At 46.9% G+C, this 20,238-nt stretch overlaps 1 protein-coding gene across 3 annotated transcripts in view; it reads left to right on the top strand.

The window, feature by feature from the left end:
• The window catches only part of LOC148014886 (uncharacterized), a 274,224-nt gene that overhangs the window by 168,126 nt on the left and 85,860 nt on the right, over positions 1-20,238 (top strand). For all 3 annotated transcript variants that reach the window (XM_087665463.1, XM_087665466.1, XM_087665465.1), the window contains 2 exons: positions 3,694-3,768; positions 3,976-4,161. In XM_087665463.1, coding sequence (XP_087521589.1) covers positions 3,694-3,768; positions 3,976-4,161 — 261 coding nt within the window. The remainder of the gene's footprint in view (positions 1-3,693; positions 3,769-3,975; positions 4,162-20,238) is intronic.

Raw genomic sequence — 20,238 nt, 5'->3', positions numbered from 1 at the left:
AAGATTAGCTCTAGCTCCTCATCTGGAATGATGATGCGTGTCTCCAACGTAGTTAGAATGATCACCGGCCGTCTTGGAACCTTGTGAAGTAAGCAGTGGATACTACTCTTGCTCAATTCTTGACATAGGCTCCTTTGGGGACTGAGTAGGGTTTGTAGTGTTCGATGTCATCTTCCCTTGTTGTTCTTCCCACGTCTAAGATGAGCTTTCCAAACAAGGGCCTAGGTTTCTTCAATGAGAACCTAGCTCTGATACCATTTAAAAAATGCTCTACCACAAAAAACACAAAAACAATCCTACGAAAAATGCACATACTGATAAAGAAACATAGTTAGGGTTAGGGTAATGCAAAGACAATGAACATAGTGAATAGTAATGAATGAATACCAAATATATTTATTATGCTCAATGCAATAAACATACTATATAGTGAAGGATACTGACCCTTGAACTCTTGTATCTTGAGGACCAAGGCAGAGAGTACGAGTACAAGAGTGTGTCGTACTCTTGACAAATCCCAAAACACGGCATGCAACCTCCAGAGGTGTCTGGTAGCAGCAAACATAGCAGCAATGTGTCCAGATGGACAGAAGACAGTATGAAATCAGCAAACACAGGTCTGGTAATGATGTTCCAGGCTGCCAACAAGCTCCTGACAGCGAATGTAGCACCTAGCAGTGAGGAAGATGCAGGCTGGCAGCAGGTTGGTAAAAACACAACTTGTCTGAAAGTTGCTAGTTGTAGGCAATAGCTCCTGGCTGGTAAACGCAGGCTGGAGGGTGATGAACAGCAATAAACGCAGTCTCTAGGATGGGCTAATGGCAGGCGGCAGCTGGAAACAATGTAGACAGCAATTGCCTATCTGGACAACATCTGTTTGGTGTTTGGAACCAATGGGAAAACTGTGGGAGAAGGTTGGACAGTAGGTGCCTAATGGTAGAAGATAATGGTGGATATCCTCCACATACGGGGTGTGGATAGCAAAGCTCTTGTGCTTGCAAGCTGCAAAAACGAGATTGTGGCTGAGTGGAGAGTAGCATGCTGTTCTGTAGAAAGTTTGGGTCCTCCCAATTAGGGTTTGTGCTCATGGGACATAGATACTCTCTAGGAACACATTTCTTTTTAATAACATGTTTAATTCATAAATGATTGAGTTTTGTAGATGTTTTAATAAAGCTAATGCATTTTTAGCTCAACAGAAGAGCTACCAACTGCTGCTCTAAGGTGATATCAAACCCCACATAGCATCCAAGATATCTCACTAGGGTTCTAGAGGGGACCCATGTGAAGTCCTCGTGGGGTTGCCATTCCAACTGCCTAGTGTTGCATACCCAAATACCATAGGATTTGTGCTAGTTAATTGAGGGACCTAATTGAGAAGCTCTTCAAACTCAAGGATTGGTAACGTGAGGCCTCCGATTTCCATGGATCTCTCTCAAGGAGCTTATAGCCTCTACTACTTCCCTAACCCACTGGTCAGTGAATCCCACCCTTAGTATTTTAATCCACTGGTTTGTGAATCCCGTCCTCAGTATTTGCCTTCCAAGAACTCTTATTCCACATAGTCATATGCCTTCTTGAAGTCAAGGAGCACAAGAAGCTGCTAGTTCTTGGATGGAGCAAGAGCGGTGGGTTCCCAAAAGGTGAAGATGTTGTCCAAGATGGTGCACGCTCCAACAAAGCTAGCAAGGGTGGGATGGATAATGTTTGATAGCAATGGGGCTAGTTTGAGACTGATTGCCTTTGCAAGGATCTTGTAGATAGTTCCAATCAAAGTGATTAGGCTCCATTGTGTGATCTCCAATCTGTCTCCATTTCCCCTGGGAATGAGGTGAACCAGTCCCTCAGAAGGTCTTTCTACCATAACCCTTGCTGCTATCATCTCCTGAAAAGTTGAGATGAGGCTTGCACTAATGACATCTCAGTAATTCATTAAGGACTTATCTAGTTCATCTTCTTCTGCACACTTACTTGAAGCTAGTGCCAAAAGTGCCTTCTCCAGCTCCTCCTTTGTGGGCCTCTCAGACCTGTACTTTTTGTGTTTCCTACCTATCCGATTCTCACTATGTTGTCCAATCTTGTTGAGACTGGGAAGTTGGCTGGCTTGTCCCTTCCTTTCAATGAACATTTTATTGGGCAGGCAGCACTAGAGCCTCCATAAAGCATTGGATGTTAAGCCATGCTTCGGGCCTTCATATTAGTGCCCCCAAATCATCACTGATCAGCTGCACTAAATCAGATTTACAGGCATTGGGGTGGCAGGGGGAAATAGTTCCATGTGGCCATATTGCCCTCTTAATGAAGAGGAATTTTGTGGTATGGACCAATTTTTAATGCAGTGTACCTTCTTTGGATCCATCTTGATCCCATTCAGTATTATCATTAAGGGATGTCATTTCCTCAATCTAGGAACTTTTGTGTAAGCATTTCATCTTAGCATGACATGTGATGATCTTCTATTGCACAAGAAAAGGCAATTGATTGTGAATGTGCTTTTTGATAGTGTTATTTCCTTGAGGTGAATATACTATGAATCTATGGATGGTTTGAGGCTCCATCTTTCCTCTTGAATGCAAAGACTTTATGGATGAGAAAAGACAACATCTAGCCATAAGAAAACAGAATTTCTAGAGATTGAAAGAATGTAGTCATGCTGGCTCGGGAACACCGGATATGGTAACTTCTTTCCATTTCATTTCCCATCCAAGTGAGTATGTAGTTACAGGGAATGGCAAGTCTTGGTAGACTGGGTTGGAATCCTCGAGGGGAAGAAGGTGCCTGGACTCCAAATGGTTGGAAAGGCCTCTGGTCTCCTAGATCAAACTTAGGGTCTCCCATATGTCTGTTGAGAGTGTAGATGATCTCTATTCCAAGTCAAGTGATGGAATCAGAGGGCCTACTATGCTCCTGTCAATAGCTTAAATGCATCTCCAGTTCATAAATACTAACAATAATCCTAGAAATGAGCTTCCATTGGTAGTCTGCAGTCGAGCCTGTGTGGGTGAAGCTCAGAGTGTGTAGCTTTCGTCTGCTGGCATGAGATATGAATAAATGCATCTCAAGTTCATAAATACTAACAATAATCCTAAAAATGAGCTTCCATTGGTAGTCTGCAGTCTAGTCTGTGTGGGTGAAACTCAGAGTGTGTAGCTTTCGTCTGCTGGCATGAGATATGAAAAATGGTGGTCCCTTGGACATCCTCATATGCTCATGTTGGTCCTCTATGTATGACCCAGGCTACTATAAGCAGAGTCTATAGTCTCTCCTTGAGGGTGAAAGACCAGTCGGACAGCTCTTATCCAGATCTTCTAAACTCTGTGGCATTCCCATATACAGTCTCCGAGTCTCTCAGTCAAACTGCTACCTTGGCAAAACCAAGCTAACGACCTAGTACTAGACTCCTATGTACTCTGAGTCAAAGAAGTGTGTAATCATCCTAGGTTTGGGACTACATATTTCTATATTGGTTGTTCTGACAGCCTGTGGACTAGATAGTCACCCTTTAGAGAAGACATAGAACAATGGGCAACATTCACCAGCTTATCACTTAATCACCTAAGTTTTCTTGTTGATTGTTACAAGTAGACCAGTACGTATGCAGTAGTTTGTTATCTGTCTTGTAAAATTGCTGTATAACAATTACTGAATGGACATTATATCTCTGTGCAAATCTAATTATCCTTTAGGATGCAGGAACAATCTGCTAACGAGCTTAAAAAGGAACTTGAAATGGCCACCCTTGAGGCTGACCAATACCTTGCAGATCGGGTTTACTTCTTTTCCACCTTTTATGCATTCTTTTTTCAGTGTCTCATCAGTAGTCTTTGCTTCAAAATACTTTTATGCTTGAAGAGACTTCTTATCATTTGAAGAATTGTAGTAGTCTTTAAAGATTTTGTTGTATTATTACCTTGGGGAAGTTTTGTCTAAGTATTTTATTTATAGGTTCTTCTCTTCTCTGAAAAAAAAAAGCAGGTAAATTATGATATGCAGCTTAAATCAGCACAAATAGATCATAAACATGAGCAAGAGATTTTAGCTCAGCATATGAAAGAAAAGGAACGAATTCTTCGCAAGCTAAAGCATGTTGATAACCAGTTGAAATCAATCCAAGAAACTATTCCATTGGTGATGGTGGAAAAAGACAAAATTCATCGTCAGGTAAACCGTAAGAATTGCAATATTTGATGATTCGCCCAAAGTAAATCTCCTGGATGTCAATGCTGCTCATGATTTATTTATGTGTTGGTACTGCAAGCTCCTCTTTTTGAAATTTTTGTACCAAAGCTCTTGCTTGTTAGAATCTCTAATGCCTCCCATATTGGTGTAATTTCACACTTCAACTGCCATGTCTTCTCTATTCATCTGAGAAATATGCTACCTTTAAGAATACATGTTATTTCTTGAATAAGAGAAAAGCTATGGTTTGTAAAGAAAGGCAGGACGATTGTGCACCATACACAAGTGAATTTACCAAGCATATCCTGGATGAAACTAGATCCCTAGCAAAGTTGTTGATAGTTTCAAGGTAATTGAGGAAATTTTTCTTCTTCTTTTTCCCCAAGCAAAGAAAGATCTATTAATAACACCTCAAGAGAAAATCCCCCTTGGGTAAAATACCAAGTACGAAGTAACTCTGAAGAGAGTGTCTAAGCACATTACAAATACAATTATGTGGACAACCAATCTGCTGGGCTGTAATACCTGACCATCTGGGGGGTCATATGGAAAAAAGTGCCTAAGTCCCAAGTCCGCAAGAAGGCCCCTCTCCTCCTCATCCTATCGGATCCTCCTTGCATCCTCTCCCATCTCTTGCAGAGAATAGGCCACGCCCTTGGACAGATGACTTACCTATCTTTGGGGAGATTCTATGTACAGGATGCCACCTCAGTGGGAGATAGGTACACATTTCAGGAGCTACTGCAGGAGATTCAGAGGCAGAGACTACATGGTCATAAGAGAGCCAGGACTATGATTGAGGCTGTGATAGAGGGAGTACCTCCTCAATGGGGAATGGATAAAGACAGTTCTTAGACCTAGGTTGACAGTTCTTAGACCTAGGTTGTGGTCTCTTTTCCAGAGGGGACATCCTTCTAGTCGTCATTGTGACTAGTAGAAAGAGGACATTCACTTTTTGGTAGAGGAGGATGGATGCCTCCAACGAGAGGACTTGGATCATTTCACGGAGTTCACAGGATGCCCTAGACAAGGAAAAGTAGTGGTGCACTTTGAGAGGAAGTGGGACATTGACCTAGACCTAGTGACTTGTCATATAGATTGATGGAGATATTGGGCTTATCCGAGAAGGCCTTTACAAAGACTACAATGGGATCCAGGAGAATGGGTGTGGAGAGATTCTTTCCTTGATAGGCCATGTGATGTGGCCTTGTTTGGCTACACTACTAGGCTCGTGAGGAGGATATTGATGTATAGGATCAGAGCACAATTAGCAGCCACATCCCATTGGCATGGATAGGCCATCTTAAAGCATTTCTTATCAGATTTTTGGAGGAGGCTAGATGAGATCTTTAGGCCTACGAAGATATCCCTCTTCTATGGCTCTTATCCCACAGGAGCTTAGCAGTTGGCTCTTGGCTTGGGTACAATAGGCACCTAGTGGCTTGTGGGAGATGTGGGGGACTGAAGGAGATGCAGAGACATTGCCTGTGGGACTGCCGGAGAGCTTAGGAGGTTTGGAGGAGAGCCCCTAGGATGACATTCGATGGCACAATAGAAGTCGTGCTCCTGACCTTGGGGGCTATAGCTTGGGTCACAGCTAGAGGCCAATATCTGGATATGAGGATATTCAGGGAAGCTTTTCTTTCCTTATTATTGGACAGCATGTAAGCATGATTCCCACTCCAGACTACTCGTAGGCATAGTGGACTTGGGGACACTATCATAGATGGGAGCTGATTGCTAGTATTATATCCTCGTATATTTGGTCTAGGAGGTGTAGCCGTGTTATTGATCTAGGATGGAGTTGTGGAGATAGAATACTAGGCCTCCCCCGGACTCCTTTTAGGATGAAGGGGGAGGGCCCGTGCATTGCAGGAGTGAGAGGGAGTGGTAGAAGAGATGAGGAGCTAGAAAAAGGAGGCAGAGACAGAAACCGGGGTGAGAGCATGTCGAGAGATGATGGATAGTTGTTAGGGATCCTAGGCCTGTTGCACACATGAGTCCATGAGGCTACAAAGACAACTATAACTAAGGTTCCCTCTCCTAGAATGCAGGTGACAGAGGTTCACAACCACGTACGATATCACCAACAGTTGGAGCGGCAGTGACTTCCCCATGTGGGATGGAGCAACTAGTTCACACCCCCAGCCTTGTGAGGCAATGATGGAGGCACCTGGAACACTTGACATGGATCTTGTGGTTGAGGCCTCCACTGAGTAATTTTTTTCTTAGGTCCCTGATACTTAGCAGGAGGGAGAGATCCCCATAGAGAGAGGTGTATCCAGTTACTCAGCAGAGAGAGGGAGGGAGTGAGGAGGAGTTTGGCATAGATTCAAATTTTTCTTTAGACTCCTTCAAGTTCCCATCTCTTCACGAGGTTGCAGAAATTGCAACAATGAGACAGGACATAGGGCAACTCATGTCGACCACTAGATTGTAGGTGGGGATTTTAATATGGTCGAAGCCTTGGAGGATAGGAGTAGATGCATAGACACTATTAGAGGAGGAGAACAGGAAGCTTGGGAGGATTTTATCTTCCATATTAGAGGACAGGATCCTTCGTTCATTGGCAGAGTTTGGCAGAGTTATAGGTTCTTTGCAGTTCTCCGGAAGAGTTAGGACAGCTGGTGGCAGGATCTTCTCCTGGTTGGACAGATTTTATATAGATGATTGGGCTTGTGACAAGGAACCACTTTCTCAGATCATACACTAGTACAATGGTAGCCACTAGAACAGTTACCAACATTAGAATACCTTTACACTTGTATTATGATGAGGAATTGAGGGAGGTTATTACCAGGATCTGGAGAGCCAAGTCATTTTCAGCAGGCAGGGCAGCTCCTTTCTTAAGGAGAAGGCTAGGAGCAAGAGCGATGGTCTCTTAGAGAAAGAGAGGGATAGGGCCTCCTTGGCATCAGTTCAAAAGGAGGAGGAAAGACAACTAGGATGTAGGTGGGTGGCAGAGAGGATGTATGCAGCCAAATCAGAAACAGATGTTATGAAGGAGTCCAAATTAGAGTATAAGTACCATGCAAGGGCCTTGTTGGAAATAGGTACAAGATAGGGTAAACAAAGAGTTATTTCTCACCATAGGTCCGAGACATTTTAGACAGGGTGTTGGGTGACTTAGAAGAGCAGATGGATCCCTTGCCCAAGGCCACAGGAGTTTAGTTAGGTGGTCACTGATTATTACACTGCTTTGTTGGGCACAACAACAAGGCCTCTAGGATTGGGCAAAGATAGGGATATTGTGTGGAAAAGTACCAGGAGAGTGGTCACAGAGAGCATGAGGATACATTTGATGGCCCCATTCTCAGAGGAGGAGATTGATGAGGCCTTGCTAGCACTACCATTAGGGAAGTGCGCAGGGGATGATGGATTGGACAGGGCTTTCTTCTTGAGCTATTGGGACATGATCAGCACAGGACTTTTAGCAGCATTTCAAGAGATCATGGGATTTGGAGATATGCTAGAAAGAATATCAAAGGGATCGATTCACCTCATCCCAAAGGGCAGCAGAGACAAACTCACCCACTGGAGACCAATCACTTTTCTTGGAACAATGTATAGAATCCTAGCCAAAATGATCAGCCTCAGACTATCTCTCTTGATGTGAGACCTCGTTCACCATACCTAGACTAGTTTTGTTCGGGAGGAGCGCAACATCCTTGACAATATTTTCACCTTCAGTAATCCACAGCTCTTGCACAATCCAAGGGACAAAATCTCATTGTTTTGCTTCTCCTTTTCTCGAGAAGGCCTATGATACAGTTGATTGGGAGTTTCTAGAGGATGCCACATTGAGGAGGGTTTCCCAAAGCAGTGGATCGGAGGTGTTTCCACTCTATGTTCATCAGCTCACAGCCGGGCCCACATTGGTGGGAGCAAAGGTGCGAAGTTCAGTATTCAGAGGTCAGTGAGACAAGGATGCCCCCTTGCACCTCTTCTTTTCTTATTTGTTATAGAGGCTATGAGCTCCTTCCTGACGGACAGGAATATAGGTATTCGAGGCATCAGACTTCCTATTCCAAGGTTTGAGGAGTTGCTGGATGCAGAGTTTGCAGATGAAACATTTGTTTACCTGGATGGGGATGAGGTGAATTCATAGTAACATGGGATGGGGACAGGAACAGGAATGGGGCAAGATTTGCCATCACTTGTTACCCTGAGAGGGGGCTCTAACATGGGGACAAGACGGGACAGCATGGGGATGGAATGGGACTGGGATGGGAAGCTAGAAAATGGCCATCCCTTGTTACTATGGGCAAATTTTAGGGCCTTTGTAGCTGCGATGGAGGTCTTTTGCAGAGCCTCAAGAGCTCTTATTAACTAGCATAAATCCTATGGAATTTGGGTTTGTGATATTCGATAGATAGACTGGAAACCAAATGAGAGTTTTGCTTGGGTCCCCTGTGGTAGTTGTGTGAGATATCTAGGCTGCCATGTAGGCATTGATATTTCTTCAGAGCAGTAGTTGGCACCCCTTATTACTTAGCATAAGACAAAAGGTACTATATTGGAGCCCAACAAGACTATCATTAGCAGGCAGGGTGGTAGTTGCAAATCAAGTTCTGTTACCCACCATGTGGTACGTAACTTCTTGTTGGGCCTTCTGTAGGTCATACATTGGCCAAGTGAAGTGGCTCATTAGGAGATGGTAGTCCGAGGGGTAAGGTGGCTTGGGATGTTATCATCCAGCCTAGATCCAGGGGTTGTCCGGGGGTTATTGACTCAGATAATCAGAGTAGAGCACTGATGGTAAAGCTAATTGTGAGGAGCCTTCTTCTGAGTGAGGAGTCATGGAAGAAGCTACTATTATGGAGATCAAAGACCATTGCTCCCACTCATGGGGAACAGATTTGAGGTTAGATTTGAGGTTAGATTTGCTGCATCTATTATACGGGCATGGAGATAAGTATCTACAGGACTTCATCAGATTGACCCAGCAAGTGTTGAACAGTAGTTGAGGCAGCCACTTCTTTTTAATCAGCTACTCAAGACAGAGAGTGGCCACACCATTGGAGAGAGGACCCTCCTATCTTGGGGGAGGTTCTCTGCATAGGTAGGTTCTACAGTGGGGCAGTGGTTTGCCTTTGTGGAGCTGCTGGCCTGTATATAGAGACATAGACTTCGAGGTGTTAGGGGGCCTAGAGTCATAATGGAGAGCATGAGGGAGATAGTACCCCTTGAATGGAGGAATGACATAGTGATAGATTAGACATGGATACGGCTCATTACCAGAGGAGATATCTTTCCTGTAGTGGTAGCCACCAGTGGAGAGTGTGTTTACTTTTTCAGTAGAGATGGATGGCAGACTTAGGTGAGAGGATCTGGATTGGTTAAAGTTCACAGGATGCTCTCAACAAAGGATTAGAGTTGTGGCTCATTGTGATAGGACTTGGTACTTAGGCCTAGACCCTCAGACTTGTGTGGAAGATGGATGGAGACATTGGGTATAGAGGAGGAGGCTGCTACAGAGGCTTTAGTGGGATCGTGGGTAGTGGATATGGAGACATCCATTTGCAGAGAGGCCTCAAGATGTGCCCTTCTTTGGCTATACCACTAGGTTGGGGAGGAGAACAAAAATGAGTAGGATCAGAGTGGTACTAGTTGCAGCTGAGTACTAGACTATTCAAGGTATATCACAGCCTTTCCTTGCAAAATTTTGGAGGAGATTGGAGGAAAGCTTTAGACTAAGAAAGATTTCACTCTTTCTTTGGTTACTAGCACACAGGAATTTAGTAGTTGGTACATGGCTTGGCAATGGTAGAGACCCTATTACTTGCACTAGTTGTGGGGAGCATGAAGAGACTCAAAGGTATTGCTTATGGGATTTCCCACGGGCTCAGGAGGTCTGGAGGAGAGCCCTTAGGATGGTGTTTCATTGCACTACAGATTCTATTATTGCTATGTGGGGAAATATTCCATGGGTCACTAATAGAGGCCCAACTTGTGAGTATGAAGATGTACAAGGTGTTAGGCTTATCTCATCTTGGGGAAGCTTGTGAGCAGGATTTTCATACTAGATTTTCTCACAAACAATATGGACTCGGGGGCATTGTCACAGATGGGACCTCATAGCTAGCATTATTGCTTGGTACATTTGGACAGCCAGATATAGCCAAGCTATTGATTTTTTGGATATATCTATTGCAAAGACCCTAGAGAATGTGCATACTCTTCGTGGGATATGGAAGAGAATATAGGGAAGCTTGGAGACCATGAGGAAAAGGAGAGATGCTTCTCGTAGGACATGGGATTGTGGCACCTTTTTCCTCTTCTAGGCCCACATGGCTTGGCATTATAGACCTCCCGATTGGCTATTCACTCAAGCTTTGTAACAGACTTCCCCTTGTTATATAATTCTTGATATAAAAGTCCTTTACAGGGCTGCTTTGTACTTGGTCTTTTGCCTTGGGACACTTTGTTCTAAGGGGTGTGAATAGAATTTTTACTTTTCTTTGAAAGAAAAAAGACTCTTTCAAGGATTTGAGCCATAATTTGCAGGAACATTCTGTGGTCCTGGCTTACTTGTGACTACATGGTTGGACATTTTTGAAGGCTTCACATGATAAAAGCACTACGTCTCAATGTCCACAAATCTAGAAAATGACATATTTTTATAGCCAATTTGAAGTAAAATAATCAATAGATTGTCCCACGACCTTATGAAATTGTGAATGTTGTTGGAGCTATTTCTAACAACCTTCATGGATTGTGTTGTGGAAACTAGATCTACAAGAGATCCTAAAAAGTTTTCAAGAAACCATATTCACCTTGAAAATAAATGCCCTTTCATAAGCACAAGGACCTCATAATTAAGGAAGAAAAATCAAGGATCCATAAGAATAAGATGGAAAAAGGTCCGAATATCTATTTGCAATAAGATTACTTTTTTTTTTTGCAAATAAAGTGTGGCTGATTATATTACTTCAGAAAAAACCGAGTGCAAGGAAGTGCTCATGCTCAACAGACTAGTTGGAGCTGATTAGAGTCATAGATATATCAAGTATACAAGCCTCTCAGGGCGGTCTAGGGGGGATGGGGGCAAGAAGCCATGGAGGGGGGGTGTATTGCCATCTAGGACTGCTTGTCTGCATCAAGAAAAACAGGTCCTGACCGCTCCAAGTGCGCATGAAATGAGATTGGAGCTCCTACCGAGCTCGAGATTCGCCTTGCACTTGGCCCCATCGATCGCAGAGGGAGTGGATGATGGAGGTCCAAAGCTCTGCTAAAGTCGACTATACTGAAAGATTCTCCCCACCAAAAACCTCCTGACACCATGCCTTCTAGCTATGCCATCCAGTAAGACTCCCAATGATCTCCCATACCTTAGAGCAGTCTATTGTGGGCTCTAGTACCTGGCAGATGGGTAGAGCTTCCAAGCCGACTACTGTGCATGACCCAGCCTCAATAAGGAATATTGTGTCATGCATCCTAGCCGCAACTGGCTGACTGCCTGCTAGCAGAAAGCTCCCCATGAGATACATCCAAGGTTGGGTGCTATGCGGCGGGAGATGCAGCATGCTCCTCTCCACACTAGTTGCGCCACCTCACACGACCAAAGGCAGTGCTTTGGAGTTTCCAGAAACTGATGTGTGCAGTGTTTACATCCTCCATCCTTTAGCATCTGGGCTAACCAACTCCCTACTGCCAGACCTCCATGTGCCACCAGCCATACGAAATACGATACCCTCCTCAGCCTCTGGCTGTCCCACAGGCGGCGCCAGAAAGTCCGTCGGAAAGCGTTCCTGATGCTGTGCTCCACCTAGTATTTGCTACGCGACGGCGCCTAGTCCATGTCCTCCTGCATCAACATGTGTCTGCCAATCCTGACTGTGTACCCCAGGAACCTTGGTGGTTTCTTGGCGACTCCAGTGGTTGGCCATAGCCACTCTCGTGGATCCCACTCCAGCTCATTAAGTGGTCTGGCCTCCCAAATCCAGAGGCGCCACTCCTAGACCTCCTCCCATAAAACATAGGGGTCCAGACGCCACGTCTTTCCCTAAAGGCCCACTACCTAAATCCTCCACGAAAGGATAGCTATCCCCTCATCCTGTTTCCCTCTGTCAAGGGTCAGATGCCTCCCCTCTAGAATGGTAAAGAAAGTCCCATGCGGAGCACCGCCCACTCTACCTGCCATCTGTAGGGGGATACCTGTTTGGTGAAAACTTAGCAGTTCATATCTCCCTGAGCTCTACCATCTCTCGTACCGGGGGGCCAATGCACTTTTGAGGTATTGCTATGTGGATCTCCCTTCTCCTCAGTTCTGGCAAGCTGATGCCCGCTGCAACACCTCCTCGTCCACCAACCTGTACACCTCCTACCAGGTCCTGATGGTGCAAGCCGAGCCGGCCTCCCAACCAGCCCACTAGATATGGGGGCGCTCACCGATCTGTACCCCCTCTTGATCTTGGACCTGGGGGTTCCAGATTACCAGTTGGCGGTCTATCTCCTCTTGGGAACTTGGCGGGCTTTGAATTAGGGCCTTACGAAGGCCCTGCCACACACGAAGTAAGCTACGTATGAAGGGGGATGTGGGGGGCGTGATCAAGGTCATCATGAAGATCCATCTCAAGGATGGTCTCCAATCCCCACCAAGCCTCGGTTTGCACTCGTGGAGACCCTCCTGTAGTAGGACCTTCTAGTTTTGCCCTCCTAGTGTGAGATTGTGGACTACAAGCTTGCCCAAAAGGGCCATACTCTGATACTTTGGGTCAATGATCCCAAGTCCTCCCTCTGACCGATGCTGGATGATGACCCGCCGGCCCAGAGGAAATTCCGCACTAGGTGGCGAAGTTGAGCAACACAGGACGAGGAGAAGCACCAACATGAGGTGATGTACCAAGCCATCGCTATGAGTATGTGGTTGACCACCACGGCTCGGCCCACAAGGGAGAGGTGTACTCCAATAGATCAGCTTCCTCCGAATAGAGTCGAGGAGTGGAAGAAACTGCTCGGTGGGGGTGATGTCGAGTCCCAACTAGAAACCTAGGTAACGGATAGTTTGTTTCCTCTGCAATCCCATCTAAATCCCAAGTGAACGCCCCACTCTGTACTAGAGTCTGGGTCTGTAAGGAAACCAACCGACTTCCGGCAGTTGATTTTTGCTCCCATTTCAGTACAGAACACCTTGAGAGCTAGTCTCACTCTCTCGAGCATCAACTCATCATCCTCTATGTAAAGTGTTGTATCATCTGCACACTCTGTGTCTAACAACTCCCTCTACTCACTCACTGGAAGTCAGAGGCCACGTAACCCGCTCACACGTGATTTGAGAAAGTGAGACATTGCCTCTGCAAAGAGTAGGAACAGATAGGGGGACCAGTTGGCAGCCTTGCCATACCGATCTCTCCAGCCAAAACTCCTCGGCTCTCGTGCTACCTATGGGAACCCTGCTAGTAGCCGATTTGTAAAGTGCAGAGATCCCATGGATCCATGCCTGGGGGAAGCCCAACCTCTCCAATGTGCCCTCCAAGAAGTCCTAGTCCACCTTGTCATAGGCTTTCTCGAAATCTAGGAGTAGTACAACCAATCCTTGACCACTGTGCTGGGCCCACTCTGTTACCTCAAAGAAGGTAAAGACATTGTCCAGATATCTAGGAGTAGTACAACCAATCCTTGACCACTGTGCTGGGCCCACTCAGTTACCTCAAAGAAGGTAAAGACATTGTCCAGGATATCTGGACAATGTCTTTACCTTCTTTGAGGTAACTGAGTGGGCCCAGGATATCTGGACAATGTCTTTACCTTCTTTGAGGTAACTGAGTGGGCCCAGCACAGTGGTCAAGGATTGGTTGTACTACTCTCGAAGACAAAGCTTGTATGTGTGTCATGAATGATGTCTGGAAGCACGGGGTGGAGTTGTCTACCAATCATCTTTGCCAGTGCCTAATAGGTAATTGGCAACATGGTGATCGGTCTCCATTGGGATAGCTCCAACGGGTCTCCCGCTTTGGGGAGGACAATAATAAGACCTGCCTGATAGACTCCCTCGTATCTGATCTGAACTGAAAATCTCCTGGAAAGCGAGCAGTGAGGGGTCCTTCACTACCTCCCAGTAGGTGGTGAAGAAGGCCCTAGAGAGGCCATCCTTTCCGGGGGATTTTTGCCCACCTAGTGTGTGGAAAGCCTCCTCTAATTCCTTCTCTATGAAGGGGTCTAGGAGAGAGCGTCCCATCTCCTTTGTGATGAGGGATGGGATGTGATCCCAGACGTGTTGTGTGCAAAGCTATCCTTTGGCTGAGGCTGTCTCCTGCTGGAAAAGGCGTCTATAGTAGTCGGTGGCAATCTCCATCACCTTGTTTGGGCTAGAGCGAATCCTCTCATACTCGCGAAGGCTGTGTATTTGCTCTCTTGAGGTGTGGGGCTGGTGTGCTTGAAAAAACTCCTTGCACATTGTGTCCCCCTTCCGTGCCTAGAAGGCTGTTGAGGTGCGGAATTAGAACTTCGAGCGCTTGTCCTCTAGGCTGGCGATGGCTGCTCGTGTGCGCACCTCCTGTGCGTGAAGGGTGGGATTCCTTGGTGTCTCTTGTAATAATCTTTGCATGGCTGCTAGGTCCCACCGGAGTGCTCTCTCCTCCTCCCAGCTCTGTTGCTTGGCTTGTAGAGCTGCCTCTCCTAGCAGATACTACTCGACTCGGCTAGGACCTCTGCGACCTCCTCTGCTATCCGGTCCCTCCTACCCCACTCCTTGGTCCAAATCTTCTCAATTTGTCTCTTCACCTCCTCCCTCCTGTAGATTGAGTCAGGGATCCGACAGGATCGTGTACCTAGGGAAGATGATGGGGGATCAAGTGTCAGGAGGACCGGGCAGTGATTGGATAGGCTGGTGCCAACCAACTGCCCTATCTAGCCTCCGCGAGAGCATCCCCACTCTCCCATATAGAACTTGTCCAACCGTTCCAACAAAGACTCCGCCTAGCCGCTTGTATCCTCACGAGAAGTCCAACGACCTTTCCCTCTTGTGGAAATCCGGGTCTCTCTAAGTATCGCGAGCTCCTATTTCCAGTAGGAAGACCTCCCATGCCTCCTACTTCTCCCTAGCCATGCCCTGGTAGTTTTTGCCTCTACCGTGCTGTTCCTCTAAGGCCTCCACGTTGTTGAAGCCCCCTCCAAGTGCTAGTAGATGGACCTTGCCCCTCCTTGACTTACATACCACGAAGATCCCCACCTCCAGAGGTAGTGGGAACTCTCCTTGCTCCGCAACTCTTAGGTAGAACCACGGGCCATTGCAGAAGAACTCTTGTGGTAACAGCTACGCCTGTCTCAGGAAAGTGTGACGGGCGGTAGGGACAGATGAGCTGGTGGCTGTGTGGGGAGGGCAACTTTGCTGGTGCGAGGAGGATGTAGGTGTGTGTGGCTCATCAGCTCCTGTGGAAGGAGGTGGGGTGGGCCAAGGGGGGATCACCTGTATTGGGTGCGGATTAGGGGGGTGCTCGGCAGGGGAGGTGGTGGGGGGGAAGAAGATCAAGGGATGGTGGGGTGGTCGGAGGTACGCGGTGTGTGTGTGGGGGGAATGGTGGCCCTGGAAAGGGGGGGCTGTGGGCGAGGGTCAGTGGGGGATCCATGGGAAGTGGGGGGGTTGGGTGTGGGGACTGTGGGATCTCAGGTGAGGTAGCTTGTGGCGTGGGTGGTGGATGTGGGGGACTGTGATCTTGCCAGATGGGGCCGGCAGGGGGGTGCTCTATTGGGGGGCCCTCACTCGCCCTCTTGCTCCCTGCTGCCGTGGCTGTGTCTAAGGAGCTAATTGTGGCCCCCCCTGCTGTCTCCCTCTTTGTTGTCTCTGGACCCATGTAAAGCCGTCAGTGTCCACCTGCAGGCCTGTTAGTGGAGCTGCCTTGGCTCCGAAACGCATGCAATCTGTTGCCCGATGCCCAAAGTTGCGACAGTGCAGGCACTGCCGTGGTTGCCCAGTCACAATGACCTATTGCCTAAAGGAGTGACCTCTTGCCTCAATCTCTAGAACTTTGGTATACTCTTTGTGTCTTTCGCGGCCACTTGTACCTTTGGGACTCTTGCAACTATCAGTGCATCCGCGAAGGAGGCAGGATGAATTGTTGCCAAAGAGCCGCTCGAAGTCCTCCACTAATCGGCGGTACTGTACCGCCAGTCCGGGGAAAAATAAAGTGAATGGATGTTTGAGAAATCTGTTATGGAGCGGAAATGTCTCCACTGTGAAGCCGCTATACCAGGGAACCATGTAAATGAGCCCCTTCGTGGAGGCATAGGGTGAGCTCTCCGCTAACTCACGAGTTGCATCTGTAGAGGTGAGTCGAACCATGAAAATCCCTTGTCCCATGAGGAGTGCCTTTGCGATCTGCGCTGTGCCAATGCTTTGTGGCACGGGGAGTGTTCAGCGACCTGACCAAAGAGAATTGTTTCTTTCAACTCCAGCTCTGTGGCATGGAGGGCTAAGAGCTGTTCCCCAGAGAGGATGATGCGCAAGGTGTTTGACTGGGGGGCACTCGCAGATGGGAACACAACCTCCAAAAATGTAAGAGTGGTCACTAGGGGCCAGAAAATGAAAGAGTTTGAGAATGAGGACCACTCACTTAGTCTATTGTGGTTGACAAGAAGGTTGCAAATGCCAATACCTAGGTGGGTCCTCTTAAATCTGAAGGTGTCTTAGAGATTGATGTTTGACAGGCAGTGCCGTTGAATGATTGGCTGCAATTGTTTGCTTGAAGAGTTGCTCTATCATGTTTGCCTTGTCTGTGGTGTGTCCTCTTAGTTAACAGTGCGACTGAGTGCCAAAATCTCCAGAATCTGCCCACGATGCTAACCCTTAGTCTATCATGGTTGACAAGAAGGTTGCAAATGCCAATACCTAGGTGGGTCCTCTTAAATCTCAGGGTGTCTTAGAGGTTGATGTTTGACAGGCAGTGCCTTTGAATGATTGGCTGCAATTGTTTGCTTGAAGAGTTGCGCTATCATGTTTGCCTTGTTTGTGGTGTGTCCTCCTAGTTAACAGTGTGACTGAGCACCAAAATCTGCCCATGCTTGACAGTAGGTTTACGGGGCTTAGTGTAACTCTGCAGGGTCATGACTACTTATAGAGTGATAGCTTCTTGCAGAGACACATGAACTAGACTAATTTCAAGGAGGATGTGTTGGTCTTCTAATGTGCCCCCTTTTTTTCTGTAATAGGCTGTTGTATTAATTACAAAAAAAGTACAAGATTACAAGACTACAGATGCAAGGTGGCTCTAGGCCATCGTGCAGAGACCAAGTAGAACAAATTCAACTGACACAAAGGGCCATGACCGCAAGAAGCATGCCAAGACTAGATCAAGAGTTTTGACAAGGTTTGGTTGCATGGGCATAGGCCTTTGTTGCTAATGTCTCCAATACACCATCTTAAAAGAAGTCGCCCGATATTACAAAGGGATTGGGTCACTAATGCTCAGCCTATGAGGAAGAAGACACGTCTATAGGCGAGCAATGGGATAATCATGATCCCAATGAGTGATGACTCTACTAGCATCATCAAAAGCCAGCTGAGCTAGAGGGTCGTGGGCACGTAGCAAGGATTGGCTCAATTGCTGCTGTTGTAGTTGCTGTCTGGGGGGTTGCGGATCCTTGGTGGCAGTGGGAATTGGAGTTATAGGCACATTGGAGGATTTATCTCGATGACATGAATAAGCGTGAAGAGGGTCCTGTGATGGCAAGGAAGGATCCGTAGGGGCTGTGGACATAGAGGTCTCCTTTGGTTTTCCCCTATCGCGTCAGGCTTCCATCCATCCCTGTGTTTCCAAATATGAAGAAAAAGTGGCTGGTTGCCTTTAGATTGTGTGGTCTGAACAATCCTTTGCTGGGAAGAAAGGGGAGCCATGCTTTGGGCTTGGTCCTTATCCAGAGGCAGATCCGCCAAAGTGCTCTTTCGGTCTAGACACTTGGCGATGAAGTGACCGAGTTGACCACACAAAAAATTGTGACTGACAAAAGTACCCCACTTGAGCCAGAACCAATTGACGCACAACCAATTGGATCTCTTCCTAGCAATATCCCATAGCATGCACAATTTTTTTTTGTTGGCTGCCTTCAGACTAGGGGGTACCAACACATGGCTGTTGGCAGCCATTGCATCCTTGAGAAGGGCCCTGATAAATAGCTGGGTAACTTTTCACTTCCACCTATACTGGACATTGCTGCTTAAGTAAACATTGAAATTCTGGCAGTGGACGCCATGAGGCAATATGCACCAACTATTTATCAAAGAAAAGAGGCTACTTATGCAGGATTTTCTCCTAGGCCAAAGTAGAAAGAAGCACAACATCATAAAATCCATGTGGACCAGTGAAGATCTCCTCCACACAATGAGTTTAAAGGATAAATGCTAGCCATTAGTGGATCTTGGCAAGCACAGGAATCCGGCCAGTGAAGAAGAGAATAACCCCCATCTCATGAAAAGTAGAAAAGGAACAAAGAACCTCTTGAGTGAGCACTTGTGTATCCCAAACCTCCTCCTCCATGCAAGTAAGAATAGCTAGATGGTTATGCTTGACATATTCTTCCAAAAGAGTATTCACAATCTCCAACAACTGTTACCAATTCGGTTCATGCAAGTCCTCCGAAGTGGAAGCCACCTGAGCATACGAGCAAGGTGGAGAACCACCTGGGTCAGGGGCCTCAGGAGCAGCAGTAAAGTCATCATGGAGATGCTTGTTGCATTTGACAGATGGCTCTGAACATCAGGTTGGAGTGAAGCCATCTCATCAGTGCAGGTTCCCTTGTCTTCTTTGACTGCATCTTCTTCCACATCCATCACAGTGCTATTGGAAATGAACTTTCATCTATGACAATTTGTGAAATCTATGACAATATCCTGTTCAGCATCCTTCTGCTACCAAAGATCGCAAGGATGACTTCATCTCCTTCCAAAGTCTCAAGAAAGGGCTCTAGAAACTTGAAAGTGCATCTTTAACTAAGCATTTCTGCCCCTCTGATTTTGAAAGGCATTCGAATTTTCCTGCTTTATGGAAGGGGAGAGTGGGAAATGATCATCTGCTCCATGACCAAGGAAGGAATGCTCTCCTAGGCCTCTTTGAATGTAGAGCTCTCAGTAAAGCTGCTCCTGCTGAAAGAGTTCTGTAAACATCTGTGGCCAGCCCCATCACCTTTTTTTTTCCAAGAAAATGTGGCTAATTATATTACTCAAAAAGCTGATTACAACAAAGTGCTCAAGCTCACCAGCATAAACTGGAGCTGATGCAAAGTCACCACTACATCATGTATACAAGCTTCTCAGGGCGGTCTAGGGGGGATGGGGGCAAGGAGCCATGGGGGAGGGGTATATGGCCAAACGGGACTGCCTGCCTGCAGCACAAAGAATAGGCCCTGGCCGCCCCAGGTACGCATGAAGTGACCACGGAATTCCTGACGTGCCCTGGACTCACCCTGCACCTGCTCCCATCGGCTGCGGAGGGAGTGAATGATGGAGGTCCATAGCTCTGCCAAGGTCGAAAGTGCTGAAAGTCTCTCTCCGCCGAAGGCCACCTAGCATCGCGCCTTCCAAATATGCCATCGAATAAGACTCCCTATGATCTCCCATATCTCTGAGCGGTCTGCTGTGGACTCTAGTACCTGGCGGATGGGTAAAGCCTCCAGACCAACCACTGCACATGACCCTGCCTCGATCATGAAAATCATGTCCTGCATCCCAGCCTCATACAAAAGGTGATGGCCCTGGCTAATTGCCTGCCAACAGAAAGCTCCCCATGAAATACACCCAAGGCTGGGGGCTATACGTCGAAGGATACGGCATGCTCCTCTCCATACAAGCTGCGCCTCCTCACAAGACCAAAGGCAATGCTTTGGGGTTTCTAGAGGCTGCTGTGTGCAGTGCTTACAACCTCCTTCCTTCTGCATCTGGGCAAGCTAGCTTACCACCGCCAAACCTCCATGTGCCACCAGCCATAAAAAATACGACATCCTCCTCGGCCTCCAGCTATCCCATAGGCGGTGCCAGAAGGTTTGTCGGAAGGGCTCCATGATGCTATGCTCCGCCCAGTGTCTGTTGTGTGACGGCGCCCAATCCATATCCTCCTGCATCAGTAC

Source organism: Lygodium microphyllum, chromosome 24, assembly GCF_053477565.2.
Source record: "Lygodium microphyllum isolate KBCC chromosome 24, Lygodium_microphyllum_v1.1.10, whole genome shotgun sequence".
NCBI classification, from domain to species: domain Eukaryota; kingdom Viridiplantae; phylum Streptophyta; class Polypodiopsida; order Schizaeales; family Lygodiaceae; genus Lygodium; species Lygodium microphyllum.
This window is presented reverse-complemented; position numbering and strand designations above follow the sequence as displayed.